Source organism: Cuculus canorus, chromosome 10 (assembly GCF_017976375.1).
Source record: "Cuculus canorus isolate bCucCan1 chromosome 10, bCucCan1.pri, whole genome shotgun sequence".
NCBI lineage: Eukaryota > Metazoa > Chordata > Aves > Cuculiformes > Cuculidae > Cuculus > Cuculus canorus.
The window spans coordinates 18,256,169-18,279,714 of NC_071410.1; the positions used below are offsets into that span (position 1 = coordinate 18,256,169).

The window sequence follows — 23,546 nt, forward strand, 5'->3', positions numbered from 1 at the left end:
ACAAGTACTGCAGAGGGATGCAGAACTAATACCAGTTAGTTTTCTGGGATTGTGAAATTTTCTTTGTTTTTCCCACAAAGGTGTTCTGCTGGGAACAGAATATCGCTCTGAATCCATTCCCTCCACTCCCTCTCCTGTCCTTCCTTCCACACCGTTGCTGTCATCCCACTCGAAAACAGGCAGCAGAGACTGCAGCACCCAGACTGACCGAGGGAGTGAACAAAACAAAGCTGCACCTTCCACTGCAGCTCCCACAGCAGGACGACTCCCCAGCACCAGCCTGGCCTACAGCGCAGATAAAACAGGTAAAGCTCAGCTGCTCTCCCAGCGGGGCCCCTGCCACTGACTCACCATCAGTTCCGCTCTGTAAGGCAGGCTCTGCATTCAGGAGACTGGGTTTAGTTTTTGTGAGGATAGATGGATTTCAGAGTCAAGCTCGACAGTGTTCTGTGGGGTCTTAAATGCTCTGAAGGAAAAAAAGAGCCTCAAGAGTGGTAGTGTAAGCAGAGACACACCGGATAAAGAGATATAGCGAGATTTAAGAAGTGGAGCAGTGATATGCAATCCTCAGGATAGCCCTTAGGTCGGTGTCTACCCCAAAGTAAATTGTGAGTAGCATGCGGTATTTAAACTGTATGAAAATGGGCTGTAGAAAATGGCCATTGCATTTGAGTGGGTATTCAAAACAAAGCGGACTCAGACAAAGGGGAGGGTGAAGGAAAAGGAGCTGTTGTGGTGAAGCTGCGTCGTTATTGTACTGCCCCAGTCGCAGGACCAACTTCAGCACTGACACAAGCAGATCAGTTGACAGTGACTGTCACAGAAGCTGAATTTGCTTCCCACAGAGCTCCAAGCTGGCAAGAGCTGCTCATTTTCCAGCCCACTCTGCCAAATCAATGCAGATTACAGAACTTTGCCTCTTCTGCTTACAGACATGTTACAATTATGTTGTTCTTTATGGAAGAGTGAATTTGGCTGGTCTGCTGTGCATCTTGCCTGTGCTCTGCTATTTAATGGGGATTGAGTGAGACAGGGGAACTGGTTTTGTGGTGAAAATCTGCGCTGACTGCATTGGTTTAAATGCAGTCGCTCCAGTTTTATATGCTATTGTGTATCAGTGGGAGTTACCCGATGGGAATTTGGAGAAACATCTCTATATTTGGGGTGACATACACATATAATTGAATTTTAAAAAAATTAAATAAGGAGTTGTTAGCTGTCTTTTGTCCAGTGATACAAGATGACTTTTAAAATGTTAACATCATTTTTCTAACCTCAATGAAGTTACAACTTTGACTGTCTGTCTCTTCTGTTTCCTCATCATGTAGATGGGCCACTCTTCCACTCCAGCACTCTTGAAAGAAAAGCCCCTGTTCAGACCGTGGGGCAGGACCTCCCAGATGGAGAGATGGTAGAATACCTCATCTGAAAGGCTGTACCAGGATCTAAGCTGGCATACAGTAGCAAGAAATTTTTAAAAGACATTTTCATTGGGGAAAAAATGTAGTACCTGAGTAATAAAAGAACACTTAGCTGTTTGCTCTTGTATATTATGTCTCAAAGGTATGGACAGGTTAATTTATAATTTGTTCTAAATTATAAAAAACCCGTAATGCTTGTTCTTTGAAAGTCTCCCCCTTTTGTTTTTTAAATACTGTATCTGGTAACATCTGGAGAAAAAATGAGAACTTAGGTGCGCTACATCTGATATTTCATTTCAGTGTTTTTAAAGACTCTTAAACAGAAATACCTGCTCTCACAGCTGTTGATTAAACAACTGGCTTGAATGCAATAACATAGGCAAAATGGCTTTATAGTGATCAGGACCAGGGACTTAGTTATGAGCATCACTTAACGGTTTCAAAATACAGGTATTCCGAGAAGCTCTTAAATTTGAGCTGTGACCAAGGGAGATTTCTCTTTATACTTTCTCTTAACAGTCAGTGTAAGAATTCAGAAAAGGTATTTCACATTCATAGCCTGGAAAATTTCCATTTTCAGTGTGGTAACATTCTTTTTTACTTCCCAAATTGTGTTATTCCTTTATTAAAAAAATGACTCCGGTGATTAATGTTGCGTTTCACATTTTTAGTCTCCTTGAAAGATTTGCCACAGTTTTATACTTAAGTACTTGTTCAATAATTTATACAGTGCATAGTAAATATAATATATTGCATTCATGTTTTACATAAATTAAAAAGGGAGAGTTTACAGGCTGAGTCCTGATCTGTTAGATCAGATTTCTGCCATTGTAATTCCATTGGCTCTAGTGGAACTACTCCAAATTTACCATAGTGCAAGTGGCAAGCACTGTTGCTTTTCAGTGTTAGCAACTTAATCTACTGCATCTGTGGACAACTTTCTCCATAGCGGATTTTTCTGTATTTCAAATACCCTTCTACTTTGTGTGTCCCTCCTGCTCGGAGATATTAGATTCTTTTTCATATAGCAAAGCATCAGAGAGAGCTTTAAAGACGAGCTCTGTGTTAACCTCCGGAGGGCAAATTCTCTCCTTCCAAAATACATTTTTTCCTCTTTGAACTGGAGAGAGCAGCTTAAAAAAAGTCCCAGAGGTGTTACAGAAGAAAGTTAAACATTTATGTCATCAGGTTCAGTTTCAGATTTCTGGGATCCAGCACAGATGCAGCAGTGCTTTGGTTGCAGATGCTATGAGAAGATACTAAGACCAATAGAAGTAAATGAGTATTTTTTTGTTACTGTCTTTGAATTTTTTTTAAAACAGTTCAATATTAATTTCTGTTTAAAAACTACTTTTTTTTTTTTTTTTTTTTACTTGAATGTTAAAATATTTTATTAGCCAGTGGTCATGTGTTGGGAACCTGGCTAGTCTCAGTTTTCGGTGCAGCATTAGGGTAGCCAGATTTTCGTTTCAAATCATTTCACCCCACAAATAAGGAAAATCAGCAATTAATCATCAATCCGTTAATGAATGTCCTCAGTTCCTGCTTAGCTGACACTACTGAGATGGTGTCCAGTTGAAATGGCCTTACCAGATCAAAAGACAGAACGTGAACTTCACAGTGGAGGGCAGCAAAGTGAAAGGAGGTGCCTTCTGTCTGCTGCTCAAGTGACTTTGTGGTGCCTGAACATCAGCTGTGAGCTGCATTCTGTTTGTCTTTTAGTGATAATCACGTAAAACCCAAGGAAAATGCTTCCCATCATTCCTAATAAATTAGCTGCCTATTGGCGTTCTTCAGGCTGTATTCTTAGATCCACAGAAGTTAGAGATGGCAAAGTGCATATGGTAAGATATGAATTAAGTCTAAATAGCCTGGCTTTACCAGTGGCTGCTCTGGTAGGCAGCACAATCTCCCTTCCATCACCACTGCTTAAGACACTTCAGAGCTGCCCGTTAAGGCTTTGACTGTCTCTGCCATGCGGGACAACATCTTTCTGCACAGAGCGGTAGACCTTTCCTAAAGTGTATTCTAATAATCTGTCTGAAATAGTTCTCCACCCTTTTCTAGACAAACTGTTCACAGCCTCTTCATTTTCATCCCTGAGAATGTCATATGTTTATTTCTCTATGGCTCAATTCCATCCCTTTATATGAAGTAATGCCCAGTCTGGATGCAGTGATTTCTCTTCTTCCTCCACACTTGTTGGAAATGCAGGAGCAGCTTTTCTCGTTAGCTTGAGGTGTCCATCTTTCCGCCATTTCAGCGTGATTTTCTATATTATGCTTAGTGGTTTGGGCTTAGGATGAACTCTAAGGGAGATCAAATGCCACTGAACGTCTGTGTGAGAGGGCGGGAAGAGATATTTGATTGTTTTTCTGTTCTTCTAAAGTCAGGAGAAATTATATTCTATCTTTATGAGAACTTCTCTTCGGTAGGGAGGAACTTTTGCAGCTGTAGGGCTCTACATAAACAGTTCCAATTCACTTGATTCCACAGTAATTCTTAAACATTTAGGAAAATTTGGATCCTTTACAGATAAAATCTGTTTTAGAAAGTGATTTTCCCCGATGAATATTGACTGTTCAGCTGGACTACGTAAAAATAATTTGTTTATCCTCCTCGCAGCTCATTGTTTTCAAACTGAGGGCCTCTGTAATCTGTTTTTACAAAGAAAAAAAGGACATAATAGCTTTCTGTGAATAAAATACAGATCACGGACTGCAGCTTCTCCAGAAATGGAAGCCAGGTGGTCTCAACAGTCCGTGCCATCAAGACTGGAGGAGCCTAAGCAGTTCTGTGCCCATGGCAGTAAATTTGGAAGAAGGTGGTGCAGTTTTACATTGTTCAGGTCAGGTTCTTTGCCTTTTTTTTTTTTTTTTAAAATATTTCTTTATTTTTATTTCTTCCAAAAGCAAACCCCCTGAAAGTTTTGACATGGAAGTTGAAGGTCATCTTCCTGTGTTGACAAACTAGGAGCCATCAGGAATGTATTCTTCCCTCGAGCTTCCTCAGAGCCATCCTGATGTGAATGTAGAAGAGCTGCTTGCTCTGAGGAAGATGTGTACTATAGTCTCCAGTCTCTCTGTACAGATTTTTATTTTGATTTTAAACAGATTTTAAACAGAAACTGCTTTAAAGAGACAAACTGCACACCTAGTTCCTTTTCCTCCTGTAGAGCTTATTTCTAGTAGAAAGTGATTTTTAACACAATGATTGCAATGACCTTCTTTGCAAACCAAAATTTTAGACTAAGAGTTTTTCTTAAACTCGGGTATTAGAAGCAGAATTGTAGCTTTTATAAAGAAAGCCACATATTCATCTTTGTAGAGCAAAACAAGAAGATCAAGTTTAGTTATTTTCCCTCTTTCCTTTCACTTCTTACAGAATGGCCAAACTCATGAGTCCTTCAGTTGGGCAGTTTCTTTGGGATTTGGCAGCTCAGGGAACTGCCTGAGATCCAGAGGCTTTTGTTCCCATCTATCCCGATGTCATTATGAACTTCACATAGCTCCTAGCTGGCGGCTCTTGTGAGATCTGGAGCAGCAATTTTTGGTCTGCGGTCTGAGGACTCGTGAGGATCCAAGTTGTTCCTCAGGAGCCTGCGAAGGGTGGCTGAGGTCAGCAAGTGCTGACAGGGGGCTGAAATTCTTCATGTGTGGTCTCTGCCTCTGTTGGCAAGCTTGTAGAGAGAGGCTGAAAAGTGGCATTAGCTTTGCTTCATTTTTGAGGCCGAGGGAGGGGACTTCCAGAGTTTTAGGCCAGAACTGTTTCCAAGGACCCCTCCTGTTCCAGGAGCCCACACTGGTGACCAGCGGTGCAGGAGACATCCAACAACCACATCCCATGAGCCATGACACCCGTACAGTGAATCCTGTCAACAGTGCTTTTTCCATTGCTTGTAGAATGGTGGCAACGTAAACTTGGTGCTGTCAGGACAAGAAAAAAACCAGGGGTGATTTGGGTTCCTCTCCTTCCCCACGAGGGCTGGCACAGCTTAGCCTGGGATTCACTGTGCTCCTTCATGCTGCTGCCGATGTTTTTTTCTCCATGGCAGGGGTGGGGGCAAGGGTCGGGGGGGGCTCTCTTCATGTATTTGTATAGGAACTTTTTTTTTAAAAGCTAGCATTTTTATGTCTAGAAAGTAAAAAGACATTGTAAAATGTAATTGTACTGTATTTATGAAGAAAATACATTTCTTTGCAAAAAGATCTTATTCTAAGCTGGTTTTAGAGTCTGACTTCCAACATCACCTCTTCGTCTTAAAGAAGCGTTGAAACCCCTCTGCTTTGCACTCTGCTGTCCAACTGTACCATTAAGACTGTGATAATCTATTGAGATTTAAGAAAAATGCAATCATTTGCCCTCCTAACTCAAGCAGAATCTCCATGGCTCGGAGTTCCGAAGTACTGGAACACTTGATTTTGTTCAGCTTGGGCTCTGCTCAGGATGGGAGTTGGACATGCTGAAATAACTGAGAACAGCCCGGAGCGATGGAGCTTCCAAGCCTTCTCTCCGGGGAGAGCTGGGCAGTAGCTGCCCTCTTGTTTTGACTGTAGAGCAGGGTTCCACCCTGAGAGGGAGGCATCGCTCAGTCCTGTCATTTAGATCTCTGCCAGTGGTAGTGGAGGAGCTTTGGAGGGGCAAATGGCTTCAACCTAGTTTCTCATTCAGCAGGGTTGTGGTCTAAAAGATGAAAAATGAGTGCCTGGTTCATCTAAAATATCAAAGCATAAATTAAAATACGAAAAGTTTGCCATTTTGCAACCTTAGCTAATGTGTCAAGAAAATGATCTTTCCTAAATTAATCAATATTGAAGTGAATCATGGGGATTACTTTTTCCTCTTCATTTAAGCCATCAAGTTTATTTTGTAATTTGTGACCAGGCTGTTTTGTAATCCAGCTGTTGAAACAGCCCTAAAGTCTTTGAAGATTGTGGCAGCTTTAATCCTAGGAAAGAAAACAAAAAAGTGAGTGTAAATATGCACCATGAGATCTTGTAAATGCCTATTGTTATGTTTGTAGTTAGCTATAAAAATATTTTCCATGTTTTTGAAGAATGGATCCCATATTTTCAATTTTTTTCAGTGTTTTGCTTGTTTTGCAGTGAATTTTCTTAGCACGAAAACCTTGTTGATTATAAAAGAAAACCAGCCTTCACCTCATCCAGTCCTCAGTGCTGCTTGCCCTCCGTCCTTAAGTTTTCAACTCCTAACTGGAAATTTTGCAGCATAAAGTAATTCTTCTTTCCAGTCTCTCCCCTTAACCGTCACGTTTTGTTTTCCCCTCTGACCGGTCCTGCAGCTGTACACACCACTGCACATTTTCACACCTTATTAATAATCAGATCAACTCCACTTGCTTACCGTGACGTCGAGCTGCAGTGCCGGCGCCAATCCTCTCTCCTTTGGCAGCTGGACTGCCTTTCAGATGTCTAAGGGTAACAGCACGTGAGCAACCTGCAGTCATGTGAGTATGTTCTACAATAGACCCTATATTTTTAATACACTTTGGTATATTAAAATGTAATATGGTGCATTTTGTTGCCTCCAATCCACCTTTCCTCTCTTGTTGTGCTGTTGCAGGGAAGGAGCAGGGATTACTGGGAAGCTGGTTGAAAGTTGGTCAACCTTGATGCATTTTCACTGCTGACTTTTGAATCTGTCACCTGCCCTGGTTGCCCGTGCTGTAATAAATAGCAGCTTGACAAATCCGGGGCGCAGTGCTCAGTTCAGCACATGCATCCCCTACGTTTTCAAGTTGTTTGAGGTTGTTTCTATAAATCTCCCTGGCGTGCCAGAGCAGAAACAAGAAGACCCCAGCCAGACAAAAAAAAATCCAGCTACAGACGCTTGCTAGTAGCTGGCTTATTTAACAAAACAACTGTGTCCCATCTGCAGAGGAGTGGGAGCAAAGTGTTTGGACATCTCACAATCACCCTGGTAGGACTTCGGGCTGGTCCATGCGGCTTCAGCATAGCCGCCTGCTGGGACAGGCTGAGAGACTTGGGGTTGTTCAGCCTGGAGAAGGCTCTGAGGAGACCTCATAGTGACCTTCCAGTACCTGAAGGGGCTACAAGAAAGCTGGGGAGGGTCTGTTCACAAAGGCTCGTGGTGATAGGACAAGGGGCAATGGGTATAAACTGGAGAGGGGCAGATTTAAACTGGACATGAGGAATTTCTTCACTATGAGGGTGGTGAGGCACTGGCCCAGGTTGCCCAGGGAAGCTGTGGCTGCCCCATCCCTGGAGGGGTTCAAGTCCAGGTTGGATGAGGCTTTGAGCAACTTGATCCCACTGGGAGAGTTGGAACTGGTTGGGCTTTAAGGTCCCCTCCAACCCAAAGCATTCTATGATTCTATAATAACACAGGATCTTTCTGGCGACAGCTCTGTCCCCCCTTCCTGCTCCCCAGACAGACAAAATTGGGCATGTTATGTATTCTAGAAGATTTCTCTGAATTTTGTAAGAAGAGTAATGTAAAATGGCAGCGAAAGACTGACCTCATGAAGGTGCTTTTAAATTGATTTTTATATGTAATAACGTGTTTGAATAAGATAATCTTCACTTTGTATTTTGGAGGTAAACTTTAGAGGAAAATTGTCAATGATCCCTTGCTGCGAGGAACACTAACCTTTTTAAATAGAAGGCCTTTATCTATCTATACACGCACACACATATATAAATACATACAATATATGAAAGCTGGTAATTTCAAGAACCTCCTCGTACAAGATGAAATTTCCTTTTCATCCCTAGTCATTTTACAAACATAAGTGGTCAGGTTCAGAACTTCATTGTTTCTCTACCCTTCTGTTTTCTGTTGCTGCATTTTAGAACGAATAAGAAAGAAACCCTCCTGTGTGCCGCATTTCAGTTCTTCATTTCAGTATTTTGGGAGTGTTTTGGTTGTGTTTCCCTCGCTGATGGGCTGAAGACAGGGCAAGGATTTTCTTCCTGCCAATGGGGTATGTGGAGACAGAGCTGTTGTGGCTACTCATGTGCTGAGAACAACCTGAGCTTCTTCCTCACTGAGCTGCAGTGCCCAGACCAGGTACTGAGTAGGGCACAGCCTTTTCCCTCAGTAGGTTTCAGTGTTAACAGGGCTCGCCCAGGCTGCTTTGTTGCTCTGCTTCAAGCCTCATGCAGCATCACTGCCAGCACCCAGCACAGACTGGGGTTGGACTACTTGTATTTGTTTCTGATTTTGAAAGGCATCACATTTAGACCACAAAACCATCATTTTTTTACTAAATCACCATTTTCAAAGGTTGGCAGGAAGAAGCCACGCGCTGGGGCTGCCCCGGGCTCTGTCAGAGCCCTGCCAGCCAGTGAAGATGTTACACGGCAGCAACTCCAAAGGGACCCGGTCATTTCTTCACTTCCTAACACTGTGGGCTTCTTTTATTTCCTTTGTTTGAAAGGGTTTGGGTTTTCTGTGATTGCACCACAGGGAGAAACTGTTCCTGGTTTGGGAGAGGAACACTTCTGCCTATTTCCTTCCTTGCAAAAGCTTCCAGCGTGACTCCAAGCAGCTCCTGAGCTGCGTATCTGCTCACCACCCTGCTGCCTCTGTCCCAGACCCCCACCCCAGTACTGCCTGCAGCAGAAGGAAGAAGAAACCACAATCATCTTCTTCCTGGAGTCGAACAGCATCAAAGGGGCAACCTCTGGTGAGGGCTGTGTGACTGCTGTGCCTGGCGTCCTGCATGCTCTGGGAATGCATCCCTTCAGCCCCTCCTGCTCCGGGAAACCTCCTGCAAATGTGGTAGGTCAGTTGGTTTTGGTTTTTTTTCCAGAGAAACTTTCATCTTCATTCAACTCGTTCCTGTCCTTTTGCCTTCTCCACACCAAGCAGAGAGCAGCGTGGACTGCAGGAAAGCTGGAAGGGGCTCTTTCTCAGGGAGCGCAGGGATAGGATGAGGGGGGAATGGTTTTAAGCTGAAAGAGGCAGATTTAGATTAGATGTTACATAGAAATGTTTTCCTGTGAGGATGGGGAGGCCCTGGCCCAGGTTGCCCAGGGAAGCTGTGGCTGCCCCATCCCTGGAGGTGTTCCAAGGCCAGGTTGGATGAGCAATCTGGTCCAGTGGGAGGTGTCCCTGCGCATGGCAGGGAGGTTGGAACTGGGTAATCTTTAACATCCCTTCTAACACGAACTATTCTTTGATGCTATGACCCTTTTATAATCCTCATGATCTCTCCTGGAGGGGAATGTTTACCCTTTCAGTTCAGCTCTGTGGCTAAATCTCAAGTCGATGGGAAGACCCCAGTGCTGAGCAAGCACGAGGGAGCTGATGTTGGAGTATCTGCTGCTTTCCAACCTGCAGCAACACACCTGGGGCCAGGGGAGGCTGCCAGGGGGTTAATCGGGCATGGAAACAAAGACTTCTAACCAGAAGTCATTTACAGGGTGCAGTAATATGGTTTGCACAGGCTTGGGATTTTAAAATGCTGAAGAGTTCCAGGAATACAGTTTCTTGGGGAGAGGGAAAAGCAGTTTCTGCCCTGCTGTACATCCCATCGCCCCAGCCAGGAAAACCCCACGCCCAGACAGCCAAGAGGGCACCAGAGGCTTAGAAAAAAGAGAAAAGAAAAAGACTGGGAATTGCTTAATTAGAAACAGTTTTCTTCTTTAATGTTCTGCAATTACTTTGAGGTCAGTGGAATTATTAGCGTTATTAATCACTGAATATCCAGAGAACTAAAGTTAATGGTACCATAATTGGGCGATACTATTCAACAGTAATTGCGAAGTGCCAACAAGCAGCTAATTAAATCTCCCAGCCCTTCTCTCCTGGCAGATCTTATTTCCCTGTCTGCCTCATGGATAACTCTGGCTGCAGAGGGTTAAAAGTTGGGGTAAGGGCATCATCAGCAGCTGATTGGATGGGTGAGGCTGAGGCTTTCGAGAACTCTGCCCTCATCTCCAGCCCTGCCAACCACATCTCAGGCCACTTGCCTTCAGGTGGCTGCTGCTCGGTCCCGAGGTGAGCAAGGAAAGGTGCTTTCTGCTCCAGGTCCTCCAGCTGGAGCCAGACTATGGTACTGGTGTTTCGGTCCTCAACAGGTTGGTGAAATGCTTTCTGTCTGGATTTGTTGCTCAGTGAGGTTCTTATTGCTCTACCTGTGGAGAGGGGAAGGAGATTTAGTTAGGAAAGTACGACCATGCTCTAGTAAGGAAGGTGAAAGACACCCTTCAGTGATAAGGAGCAAAGCATGGGGCGCTGCAGGATGCTGAACCAAGGGATCTCCCAGTCCTTCATTTGGAAAGGGGGGTCCTTCTGGGTTTGAAAACCATCAGAGGAGACCCTCAGCTTCAGCCCCTGGCTAAAACACTGCCATCGCCCACCAGGGATGCTGCAGCCCAGCCCACCACGGCACTGGGGTGGACGATCTCAGGGGATGCTTCAGAGCCAAGAACTAAAAGAAAAGATGGAGAAGAATAGAAGAAAACAGGTATGTTTGCTAGTCTATCTCTCTGACTCCGGCAGCGTGGCAGGCTCAGGGTTAAGGTGAAGCACAAAGCACAGGGAAAGGCTGGCAGGGGCAGGAGCTCAGGAAGACACAACCCATTTCAGCATCCTCCGGAGCAGCTTGTCAAACTCCAGTCACACGTGACACTCTCTCTTCCTCCTACAGCCAGCTCTGCAGACCCCCAGACACTTCAACCCCTCGCACTGGGCCTGATCTCACGCACCCACCCCTCCTGCTGTGTCCCAGAGCCCCAGGTTGGCTCTGGAGGCAGTTTATAAACCCGTGGTGCTGCTCTCTCACCAGCTGCAGGGAATAAGCCCTTCCCAGCAGGTCCATCCCCTCGCTGCCCTTGCTGGTGGGCTCCTGTCTCTGCTGAGCCTCAAGCCCTTGCTGCCCCACCAGCTTTTGCCCTGCCCAGGGCTCTCCCTGGGTGCTGCAGGCTCCTCTGCAAACAGCGTCTGCCTTTGCTCCACGGTAGCAACTTCTACACGTTGATGCCAGAGTGTTTCCAGAAATTTGAGAACACATGGAAATGTTTGCACCCTAACTCTAGAAGGAAATAATAATCACAACAAAGCTGCCTTAGTGCTGCCTGCAAATTACCCATCGTTGGGAAATGAGAGGGTTAAAGCTGCCTGAGTCAACAATGCAAGTGGAAGATGTCATAGCTGACGTAGCGGTACATTACGGGCAAAGCACAGGTTTAACCTGGAGAGTGAAAACAGTTTTAGGTCATTTGTGGAGACGCAGTGAGGTAACATCTGTTCTCCCCCATGCGCAGCCCCGAATGGGTGCTGCTGAGTGATACCCTGCAGGTTTAGCCCATCCCACAGCCTAAAACGGCAACCCCCAAATGTCAGTTTTATTTCAAATGCCCAGTGTAGTAAGGGCGCGCAGACGGGCACAGCCCCTCTGTTGGTTTGTGGTGACCGAACCCTCAAACGCTGCCGCTGAGTCTTCAAAAAAGGCACCCCACGCCTGAAAAAAATAGCATTTTATGGAGGGACTGAGCAAATCAGGCTTGAACAGACCATGCTTCGCATCTGTAGGGAAAGGCTTCAATGCTGACATTTATACTTCATAGTTATAAACCAGGGATTTGGGGCACAGTGGCAGCACGCTGCCTGAGCAAGGCATTGCCGGCAAGATGATGCTCTGCCATACTCCTCATCGCAATGGCACAAAGCGCTGCTCAGAGCATTGTCCTCTTTCCAATGGGCATTACTAAGCTTTCAGGCATCAAAAAGGCACATTTTCCCATGTCGGGCCAGGCAGGGAGACCAGATCGGACCAGGACAGGTTCCCCCTCGGGACCGCGGCGCTGCAGTGGCTGTGCTGGGGACGCCGCTGGAGATGCCTGCCTGTGCCTGCTGGAGATGCCTCTCTTTTTTTTTTGCTTTAATGTGAAGGGAAAAATGAAACCATATGTTTGGGGAGGTCAGGGACAGATTCCAGGAAAGTTTTGTTCTGGGTTAATGTTAAACATTTCACTGCTGCTTTGTCTCCGTGTGTGTGGTGTTGGTCTTTGTTTTAAGTGGGCCATCGGAGTTATCCCACAGCTCTGAAAGTAAATAAACCTCCAACAAAGCGCTTGAGCAGCTTTCGTGGCTAAATTCATCCTCCCATCTTATTCTTGCTCCCCCTCCTTTGCATAGAGGCCATTGAGGAAAGAAAGCAATGTTTATCTTTCAGGCACGGAGCTGTGCTGATCTTGTCTTTATTTTTTTAATTACAATGGGGTTTGAGGCCAATCCCAAACTTTGCTGGAGAGCTTAAGTTCCTCTTGTAGAATTTCCTAAAGCCTCTAAAGCAGGACCCCTCCGGGAGCAGCGAGGTTCCTGGAAAGGTGCCTTGTGTTTCGGTGGGGCTGCAGCTCCCGGGGTTGGTGTGTTTGATGGGCAGGAGGGGAGGACAGTGCAGCTGGGGGGCACCTGCCCAGCACATTCAACTAAAACAACCCCTTCTTTGTTCCCTTTCTGCTTTTCAGAGGAAAATATCATTTAGAAGGAAATCTCCAGCCTAGCCACAGGTTATGTAAAAAGTGGCTGTGCTTCCCAAAAGAGGGTTTTCTGCCTGATTTAGAGCATCAGCCATCTCTCTGGGCAACTTATTTTGGTGTTCCACCACCTTTAATGTAAAAAATGTCTTCCTTATATATAGTCTAAATCTCTGCACTTTCAGTTTCAAACCATTCCTTCTTGTCCTATCACAGAATCACAGAATCACAGAATCACAAGGTTGGAAAGGACCCATCGGATCATCGAGTCCAACCATTCCTAACACTCCCTAAACCATGTCCCTCAGCACTTCATCCACCCGTTCCTTAAACACCTCCAGGGAAGGTGACTCCACCCCCTCCCTGGGCAGCTGTTCCAGTGCCTGATGACTCTTCCTGTAAAGAATTTTTTTCTGATATCCAACCTGAACCTCCCCTGACGGAGCTTCAGGCCATTCCCTCTAGTCCTGTCCCCTGTCACTTGGGAGAAGAGCCCAGCTCCCTCCTCTCCACAACCTCCTTTCAGGTAGTTGTAGAGAGCAATAAGGTCTCTATCGCTACAGACCCTGCTAAAAAGACTGTTCCCATCTTTTTTATAAGTCAAATTTAGGTGCTGGAAGGCTGCTACAAGGTGTCTCTAGAACCTTCTCTTCTCAGACTGGCTTCGTATGGGAGGTGCTCCAGCCCCTGGATCATCTCCGTGGCTTCCTCTGAACTCGCTCCAACAGATCTACGTCTTTTCCGTGCTGAGTGTTCCAGAGCTGGACACAGGACTCCAGGTGAGGTCTCACCAGAGCAGGGCAGAGGGATGGGATCGCCTCCCTTGCCCCGCTGGCCACGCTGTGGGTCATGCATCCAGGGTACGGTTGGCTTTCTGGGCTGTGAGGGTACATTGCCAGCTCAGTCCAGCTTTTAATCCACCAGTACCCAAAATCCTTCCTGGCAGGGCTCCTCTCAACCCCTTCATCCCACAGCCTGTGTTGATACTGGGGGTTGCCCTGACCCAGGTGCAGGCAGGACCTCGCACTTGGCCTCGTTGGTCCTCATGAGTCCTGCATCTCTTTTTCTTCCACTTTTCATCATTTCCCATATATTTCATTTCTGACTATTTTTGATGCAAACTTCAGTCTGTTTTCACTTCTCACCGGTTTACACCAGAAGAAACCCCCTCCCGGCACAGCCCTGCCCTCGGTGCAGGTCAGCACCCATGGGTGCTATTTCTTTCTTCCCTTGCTTGGGACCACGGCTGTAAAATAACTGAATTGCGACTATTCATGCTTTGCTGGGTAGGCACCTTTGGAGCAAGCGCTTCGCTGCTCTGAGGCAGAGCACCCGCTGGAACCAGCGTTTGGGATGTTAGAAAGCAGCATTTATTCCAAGGAGGTTCAAGCAAAACACCAAAGTTTAGCAGCAGCATTTGGGCTTGGAAGGGCATTTCCACCTACAGCTCAGCACAACTGCTCATTGCCTGCAGCGAGAAACATAAAGGAATCAACTGCTGACTTTCCTAGGCATCAGTGCTTTTAAAAACAAGGTATTTCATGCTTTCAGCTCGTGTGATAAACAGATTGATAACAAAATGCAGTTGGGGAGGCTGGAGGTGTGACAAAGCACCTTGCTTTAAAACCTTGCTGGGACTCTTATTAAATTAATTTGTGTTTCTGAAAACAGTCCGTGCCTTGTTGGGTTACATGAAGCTGCAAAATATTGGTCTGAAGAAGGCATGAAAGGCATCACTGGCCCAGGAGAGTAACCTGGGGCTCTTTTGGAAGACCAAGAAGCAGAAAAATCTAAAATGGGAAATCTAAAATTAACTTAAGAATAATAATCAAAACATTCCTTCCCTACTTCTCTACTGAGCAACATCAAAACCTGAGAACGGGAGGTAAGATGGACTGCAGGAGGAGGGATGCAGGTTTGCCCTGGTGGTGTAAAAGAACATTTACAAGTGATGCAGTGCTGAAATGAGACATTTTGGGAGGTTGCATCTTTGCAACCCAGTCTTTTCTTGGGCATTGTTGCACTTTGCCGTCTTGTGAAGCAGAGCCCACGAGCCGTCCATCCCCAGGCAGAGGTATGAAGCTACACCAGCTGCCCATGGCTCGGGAACAAGCACAAAATCATCCCTGCTGTGGGGCACATGGGCTGTGGCCTCATCTCCCGGGGCTTTTACCAGTTTGCCTCTTCTCTCTGCAGCTGTTTGAGGCTCATCCATCCCTGTCTCGCTTGGCACAACCTGGAAGAAGCGCCTTTGCAGCCTCCTCTCCCCATCCCAGCCGCTGCGACGTGCGGAGCTGGAGTGCAGCAATTTGAGGGGAGATTTCTGGGGCATCGCAATCACCTCCAGCCTTGGAAAGAGCCACCCGGTGTCACCCCGCTCGGGCTGTGTTTGTGGGTTGAGGCCACTGGTTTCTCAAAAGCCTCTAGATGGCAATCGCTGGCTGGAAAAGTGCCCTGCAGAGCTGCCAGCTTCATCGCCAGCGACCCTTGCTGTTGTGTCATGCCTGGGAACAAATAATGCTTTGAGCCTGATGGTATTTCTCAGCATCCTTTTAGTGTTGTTGGCCGCTCATTCTCCGTGTGCGGTGGGGACAGCATCTCCCCGCTGCTGCCGCCCCTCTTCCCGTGCTGAGCTTTGGGAGCAGAGGGAAAGCTAGAGAGTGCATCCCAGACTTGCCATCAGCCCCCATCAGCATCCGTTTCCTGCAGGGGTTCGATGTACCTGGAGAAAAACACTAATTAAATCACTGGTTTTATTCCTAGCTGGTTAGAAAAGGCTTCTCCTGTCGGTGCTCAACTCGAGTGCCTTTTGAAGTGCAGCTACAGGAAAGCTGGAGAGGGGCTGTTCACAAATGCTCGTGGTGATAGGATGAGGGGGAGCGGCTATAAACTGCAGAGGGGCAGATTTAGACTGGACATAAGGAGGAATTTCTTCACCATGAGAGTGGTGAGGCCCTGGCCCAGGTTGCCCAGGGAAGCTGTGGCTGCCCCATCCCTGGAGGTGTTCAGGGCCAGCTTGGATGGGCCTTGGGCAGCCTGAGCCAGTGGGAGGTGGAACTGGAAGGGCTTTAAGATCCCTCCCAACCCAAACTATTCTATGACTCTATGATTCTATGAAATATCAGCCTCCCTTGGGGGTGGGCAGAGCGTTCACCATGGCACAGCATCATCAAGAGCATCGACATGACCAGAATATTGCCATGTGGAGCACCGCAGCCGTCCCTGGCAGCGCCCGGCAATGGATGCAGTAAAATACATTTGTTGTGTTAAGAAAGGACAGTGCTTCCAGCCCAGGGGATTGCTCACAGCAGCTGCCAGATAGATAATAAAGCAAATATTGCCAGTTTTCACTGATAAAATAAAATCACAGCTTATTTCAGCTTCAGTGATGGGAGATGGGGAAAAGCAAGAGTCACCTTCCAGCTTTGTTCCTGCATGCTCACGCTTATACAGAGGCACTTTTGCTCTCTAATTTCCATCTCTACTTTCTGCAGATCACTGAGCTGCTGCAGGAGCTGGCTGCTTTCACACGAAGACCCTTGATTTGCTGTAGTGCTGCATTCTACCTCAAGCTAAGGACAAGGCTTGGCTCATCCAGCAGCTCCAGCTCATCCTGCTGCCCCAGCTCATCCTGCAGCCCTGGCTCATCTCGTCACTCAGGCTCATCCTGCTGCCCTGGCTTGTTCTGCAGCCCTGGCTCATCCCACAGGCATGGCTCATCCTGCTGCCCTGGCTAATCCTACAACCCCCATCCCATCCCACTGCCAACTCTCTACCTTCAGTTTCCCAGGTAACAACTTTCCTGCAAATATGGGTTCAGATTTTTCAAGCAAGGTGCCTGGACTCTTTCTGCACTCCAGCTGTATCCACCCTTCTCTGCTCCAGCTCCCCATGAGCGCGGTTTGCAGGTGTAGGTGTAGCAGGTGTAAGTTAGTGGGAAGCAGCAAGAGCTCGGGCAGGGCAGCCCGCTGGGTGATGCCCAGCATGGCTGGGCACCACCGCTGATTACCCACCCCAGAAAGGAGGCTGCTCATCCACCCTGGGTAGAAACAGGATGACCTGCTGGCATGCTGGGAGACAAAGGGCTTTCCCAGCACCTTTGGAGGACAGGTTCTTCCCTGGTGGGGCTTTTGCTCAGGGTGGGAAGTTCATTCCATACCAAGGACAAAGAGCCGCAGAACAGAGCAAACAGAAAATTATCAACCATTATAGAAAAAGACAAATCATTAAAATAATAAGTAATGCAGTGAGGTAATTAATTATCTATCTTTATGCTGTGCTGCCTGGTTATTGATTTAGATGTTTTTTCAGCCTAGGCGGCTTCATCTCTTTCAGGATTTCAGCTGTTTTTCCATTTCCCCTCTGTTAAAGCCCACCGTGCTGCAGGTTCATGCAGGACTTTCAGTCTCCTGGAGCAGGAGCGACTCCTGTATTTCCCAGGCACAGACCATCCTGTGCCAGCGCTGGGCATCGCTGGGTCTTTCAGCACAGACGTGGCCACACACGTTAAGATGTGACTGTAGGAAGAGGAAAATTAACCCGAGGCTGAAATCTTGGAATAACAGCACGGACTTGGTCATGTCCCATCCCTTGCTGGTGCAGTGATGTCAGAGACACCAGATGTCTCTGTTACTGCCCAATTTAACGGTGCCTAATGAGGTCACATGCATAAAAGAGGCAATTAGTTCCTGGGAGCCATTTGCTAACGTAATTAAGCCTGCTTTTATGCCTGGCTTTAGCAACTGGTTGCGAGCAGAGCTCTTGTGAAAAGCAAAGCGAGCAGGGATTGATTCAGCCATCACCACCGTGATGTGTCTGCCCTCCCAAACCAGGAGCCTTTTGGTTTCTCTTTCCCAGAAATGAGTCAGGTTGGCTCTGCCTGGATCCAACCAGCAGCCTCTGCAGCAGGAGCTGAGTTCCCCCAGCAGCTGCTGGTTTGGGCTGGAGTGCTGATGTTGGGGGTCCCCACCAGCTCAGGATTGGCCATATCCAGGAGTGCAGGATGCAGAACGACCTTGCCTGTGGTACCTGCTTAGCTTGGCTGGCATCGGGAGCAGTGCGTAGAGCAGCCAAACAATCCCCCACGCAGATTTGCTAACCCATGTTCATCTGCAGCTGCAGCCGCGGCTGTGCCCTGGGCTGTTTTTTCATCCTGTTTCCCCCCTGAGGTGATAGAAAGGTCATTCCAGGGATAACCTACATACAGTGTCAATCGTAAGTGTAAAAGATGGGGTTTAATGACTTGTGTCGTGTCCCTTTGCTGAGGGACATGGTTTAGGGACTGTTAGGAATGGTTGGACTCGATGATCCAATGGGTCCTTTCCAACCTTGTGATTCTGTGATTCTGTGATTCTGTGTGTCTGGTTTCTTGGAGGCAATGGAACCTGGTGGAGTTTGTTCACTTCTTTTTTCTTAGAAAATTCTGTTAGTATGGATGTCACTCCATGCATTTTTATTAATAAATAGGCAAGGGCTGTGCCCCCAGAGACTATCCCACTCCTTTCCCCAAATGTGATGGGTGAAACAGCCACAAGCATCTGCCAGGGCAGAGCAGCCGGGGAAACAACTGTTCCAGCCCTTCCCGCTCGAACGCAGCTTTAATTAAAAAATAAACTGTCAGACACCATAAAAGTTTAAAACTTAAACGCCTTTAACATCCCTCTGCAAGTCTTTGTGCAGCCTGATGAGTCACAGTGGCTGCGGCTCCCCGCCTGTCCTCAAAAGGCTCCACGTCCCCACGCAGCAGCGCAGCTCCCACTGCTGACACCTGATGTTGTCCCCCCGCAGGATGGGATGTGGGGACCGTGCCCATCTCCCGATGCGGCTGTCAGCAAGAAACAGAGAGCCCGAGCCCCTCCTGTGAGCTCTCAGGAATGCTTTAAGTGCTTTCATTTATTTTCATATGGATTTTTCGTCTCCCTCATGGACAAGGCAGGCGTCCCTTGGGTGGGGAGGAGTTTCATGACCACACAGCAGGGCCAGTGCAGGGGGAGATACCACCATGCTGAGGAACAAATGGGACAGCAGGTACTGGGTGCCAGGACTGTCCCCACACTCTTTTTGGGGTCACAGTGATGGTGACAGCCAGCAATCCCACAGGGTAACTTTTCATCTGCCTTATCTTGCTCTTAGTGCTTCAATCCTTTCCCCAGTAACTGGGGCAGTTTATCACTGCTCTGCAAGGAGAATGATTTAGAAAATGACAGTGCTGCTTCCCTGCCAGGCCACCATTAAATTATTCAATCTCTTCTGAAAAACCAGCCCAGTGCCTGTTGTGGAAGGAAACTCCCAAGCTCTGCCTGAGCCTCGGTCTCTCCTTTTACAGACCTCTTTTGCTATTCATCTGCTTTTTGCTATTACTGCTCCTGGTGAAGGCAGACGTTCCCTTGTCCAGCCTGTTGAGGTTGATAAAACTTGCTCCACTCCCAAGCGTGTTGCTGCCCTTCTGTGATTATTCCTGTTAATTACTTCCTTCACAGCAGAAGCCAGATGCAGAGCCGCCAGCTCTGAGTGCTGCTTGGCTTTTGCCCCTGCATCCGCTGCCGCTGGCTTTGGAGACTCCTCCTTGAGCAGTGGCTCTCAGTGCTGTTGGCCGGGAGGACAACCTGCAGCACTCTGAGCTGTGGCTGTATCCCCACTGCGCTCCCCCAGTGTTGCTCTGAAGCCTCTCCCTCAGCCGCTTCCAAAGTGTTGTTCCAAACTATTCCCCTTCCCAGTGATTTTCTGGGTATTTGGGTGTTCAATGTGTTGCTTGGAGCAGTGGATGCTGTGAGCGGGTACCAAACCCAACCTCATCTGCCCCGAGGTGGGTCGGCTCTGCCCCTGGAGCCTGGGACACGTGCCCGACCCACGCGGCTCCCAGCTGCCCATCCACGGGCGCTGCCCACACCTGGGCTGGGAATGGGTTTTGCAGCAGGCACAGGTGGTTCTGGGCAGCGATTTCATTGGCTGCGAGGGAAGCAATTACTCTGGGGTCAGGGAAGTCTTGCGTGGCTGAGAAAATAGGTCCATTAAACCACCGACCTAACAGAGTTTCCTCTCCTTCCAGATCAATTCACCGTGTTTATTGACCAGCGGGAGCGATGGGCTGTTGCAGGTTCATCAGCTGTTTCTGCTTCTCCTTCCTTCATCCCAGGTTTGCTGGGCTCGTGCTGATCACTTTGGCCCAGTTTATACATGGAAAAAACACATCTTGTGACAGAGAGGGAAGGAGCATCACCGAGTCTTTTAGCCCCTACTCACCTGTAGAAGCACGCATGCCACAGCCTGCAGGCAGCACCATGGATCTATTCCAGAAGGAAGCAGGCTAATAAGCTTCCTGGCAGGGCTGTGAATGGAAAGAGGATTTTATGCAACAGGTTGAAGCTTGTCCCACGCTGAGCTCCTGCTGTAAAGCAGCAGAACCCACTGTGGGTTTGCTCTGAGGCGGCTGAATGGTCCTTAGAGGGGCTAAAGCCGGTGGTGCCCTCCCTGTCCCGCAGGCAGAGGCGCTCGCTGCGGATCCCGCAGGGACAACACGCTGTGTGTGCAACGCGCTTGCGTGCGCCGGCGGTGAAGGAGAACAGGCCAGAGATTATTCCCTGATGTGTTTGAGCAATGATGCAATTTGGGGAAACTTGCAGTCGTTTGCGAGCCAGGGATCCCTGCCGGGCGGTGGGACACCTCTGCCACCCGCACAGCATTCCCCATCCTCTGTGTCCGGTTGGAAAGGAGACACCACCTGTCAGTGGTTTTTGGAAGAAAAGCCACAGACATGGCAAGGACAGGCACGGGGTACTGCGGGCGTTCTTTTTGGTACTCCAAGGACTGCTCCTGCAAATACAGCCTTTGAAAAAGCCATCAAGTTTTTGGTTTGGCCTTTTCCAAGCAAAAGGAAAACATGGCTCTTCCTCACAGGGTGTGGCTGTAGGGGAGATGGCACAGGGTGTCACAGTGGGATCCATCCAACCCTTGACATGGCCAGGAGTCATCGCTGGGGCTGGATGTGGGTGCATGTCCCAGGAAAAGTCTCAGGGAAACTGCCAGCATCAGGAAAGAAACCCACTCTGGGATCTAAGCTCTTGCTGCTCGAGTCCTGCTGGGAACAGGAACTGGGAATTTAGGAAAAAAGTAGTGATGGTGAGTAAATAGATGGAGGCAGAGGGAAATGGGGGGGCAGCAGCACAGCTTCCTTGGAACAAGTCAGCGTAAAATCTGTCTCTGATGGGAACGTCAGTGACTCACTGGCAGCGCGTGAGCTGTGATCCCCCACTGGAGATGAGAAGCGTGTTTTAGCCCTTCCCAACAATTCAAGGAAGGTGAGTCCTTGGGGGAACCTTAATTTTTTTTTCCTCTACAGGGGATGCAAGACACAAGCTGTTGGCTGGGGCAGGTGTTAGAGGGCAAGAAGCGAAATCCCACATCCAAAGGGCCCCTTCCCAGGGCAAGGGGAGGAGGAGATGTGTTTCTTCCCCACCCTCATCATTTGAAGATGTACCTGAATGGCTACAGTGAAGGTCTCTTGCCTTCCATCTGCAATTTTCTTCATGTAACCCTTTTCCAATGGTTTCCATTTGATATTTGTGATTATGGAGTGAAAAATGTGACTACTCTGCAGTATTTTCTGAAAAGTTGCCATCTCCGTGCACAGCTCTGCCAAAACACTCGCTCACAGAAGCACTCGTGGGAAGTGCGGCTGCAGTGGGAGTGGATCCACCTCGCAGGGCAGGGAGAAGACGCTTTGTCACTAACAGGGAGGGTGACCCCAAGGCTGCTCACCCTCGTGGGCAGGGGCTGGGAGGGTCTTGCCTCCCATGCTCAGCTGGGGCAGGGAAGCCAGCGCTGCCCTGGCACCAGCGATGCTCCGCTGGCCGCATCAACACATCAACCCGTCACCATCCAGCTCCAGTGATGGTGAAACACAATGAGTGTTTCTGGTTGGTTCTGCCAATAACAGGGTTGAGCATCATACAGCAACTGCTCCTTGGGTCCCCCCAGCCTGCAGCAGAAGTGCTGGCACTGAACTCCAGCAGCACAAATCACCCCCGCAACCCCTGGGAGGTGGCCCACGTGGCATTCGGAGCAGGTGTTTGCTGGCAGAGCGGCATTCGGAGGGCTCTCGGTACTCTTTTTTTTGTTACAGCGCTTTGCACTACATTTTATAATGCAATTTCTGGAAGCAGCAGTGAAGAGCATCTGCTGATAAACACCTCCCATGGCCACCAGCACTGTCAAGCCGTACTTGAGCCCAGGGCAGCAGCTGAGGAGAAACGTTACACTGAGATGGATGGCTTCCAATGTCTCATCCTTGCTGACTACGCCCTCGCAGAGCAGGAAAAGGGAAGGGGGAGATGGGCCAGCCGTGTCTCTGCAAATCCTGCTCCATCACGGAGCAACGTAAATCACCACCAGCCAGGGTCCCTGGGAGCCCTCTGCCAAATCTCTCATCTTTACAGTGCCAGAAAGAATATGAATTTCACTGCTGGTGTTTGGCACATCCTTCTTGCGCTGCTTAATGCTCTCCCTGCAGAATGAGCTTTATGCATTTCATGAGGCCTCCCTAGGTTTTTGTGTTGCTTGAAGGGAGAAGTAATCCCCCTAATTCATTACAGTGACCTTTAGGAGGAGCACAAGCATGCCAGATGAGATTTATATACGGGTGAGGTCTCGTTGCCATGGTGTGAGTCAAAAACTGACTGCCACCATGGTACCGATGAGCTCTGAGAGCCACAATGGCCCAAGCTGAGGAGCAAGTGCTGCTCAGATGGCCAAAGATGACCATGCTTCTGCTTATCAGTCTGGTGCCACATCCTGAGGCCAAGGCAGACTCAGAGCCAGATGGACAGGACTGTTTAATCTACATCAACACCAGCAGCGACACCTGAGCTTTTACAGCACTGTCAAAGGGCAATAATCCTTCACATCCATAAAAAATCCAATTTTTCTTGGAGGGTGGATGGTGTCAAAGGGTTTTTGGCAATTGCTCTGGATACAGGCTGTGCCAGAAAAAATAAAGCAAAGCCTAGCTGTTCCCCAGCCACCTGCCCTGAGCTCCGGAGAGTCAGCAGGGCCTGAGCTCTGTCTGCAGAAGGGCCGTCCCATGGGCTCGTTCAGTCCTACCGTATGGCTGCAGACCAGCTCTGCGCCCTGTGCAGACCTCCAGCGGGATCCAGAACTGCTCCTGTACTATGGTAAAGTGGGCAGAGTAAGTACAGAAAGATTTATCAAAGCAACCCAGCACCAGGCTGCCTCTGGCAGATGACTTATTATTTGCTCTCTCATCCCTGGTTTTGCTCCAGGGATGAAATACTCAGCTCCGGTCCAGCAGCAGAAATCAGGGCTTGGGCTCTCCAGTGCACCCAACCGTGCGCATCCTGCCCCAGGGTAACTGCAGCAGCAGCAGCTCGTGCCTGAGTATGTAGGGGGGCTCCTGCACAGCTGGGCACGGGAAGAGCCCTGGCATCTCCCTGTCAGCCTGCACAGTGCCACCTGTCTCAGGACAGACACCTTTTTCCCTCTCCCCTGCAGGATCCCGCTGCCAGGGCTGGCAAGGTCCCTGTGCCAGAGTGGTGTCCTGCAGGGCTCGAGATGGCTGCAGGCACCGGTGCTCTTGAGGGCAGGCACGGCCGCAGGCAGAGCACATCGCCATCCTCTGTCCGTCCCAAACTGGACTAAAATG

At 48.4% G+C, this 23,546-nt stretch overlaps 1 protein-coding gene and 1 long non-coding RNA gene across 4 annotated transcripts in view; both read left to right on the plus strand.

Annotated features, from left to right (window-relative positions):
* AMOT (angiomotin) overlaps positions 1-5,492 on the plus strand; it is a 64,723-nt gene extending 59,231 nt beyond the window's left edge. For all 3 annotated transcript variants that reach the window (XM_054075489.1, XM_054075488.1, XM_054075490.1), the window contains exons 12-13: positions 81-305; positions 1,329-5,492. In XM_054075489.1, coding sequence (XP_053931464.1) covers positions 81-305; positions 1,329-1,429 — 326 coding nt within the window. In that variant the 3' untranslated portion in view covers positions 1,430-5,492. The remainder of the gene's footprint in view (positions 1-80; positions 306-1,328) is intronic.
* Positions 5,493-10,425: 4,933 nt separating this feature from the next.
* LOC128853147 (uncharacterized) lies at positions 10,426-22,015 on the plus strand. The gene is made up of 3 exons (XR_008451436.1): positions 10,426-10,875; positions 16,384-16,679; positions 19,938-22,015. It is a non-coding gene; the product is annotated as an uncharacterized LOC128853147 (long non-coding RNA).
* The last annotated feature ends 1,531 nt before the right edge of the window (positions 22,016-23,546 follow it).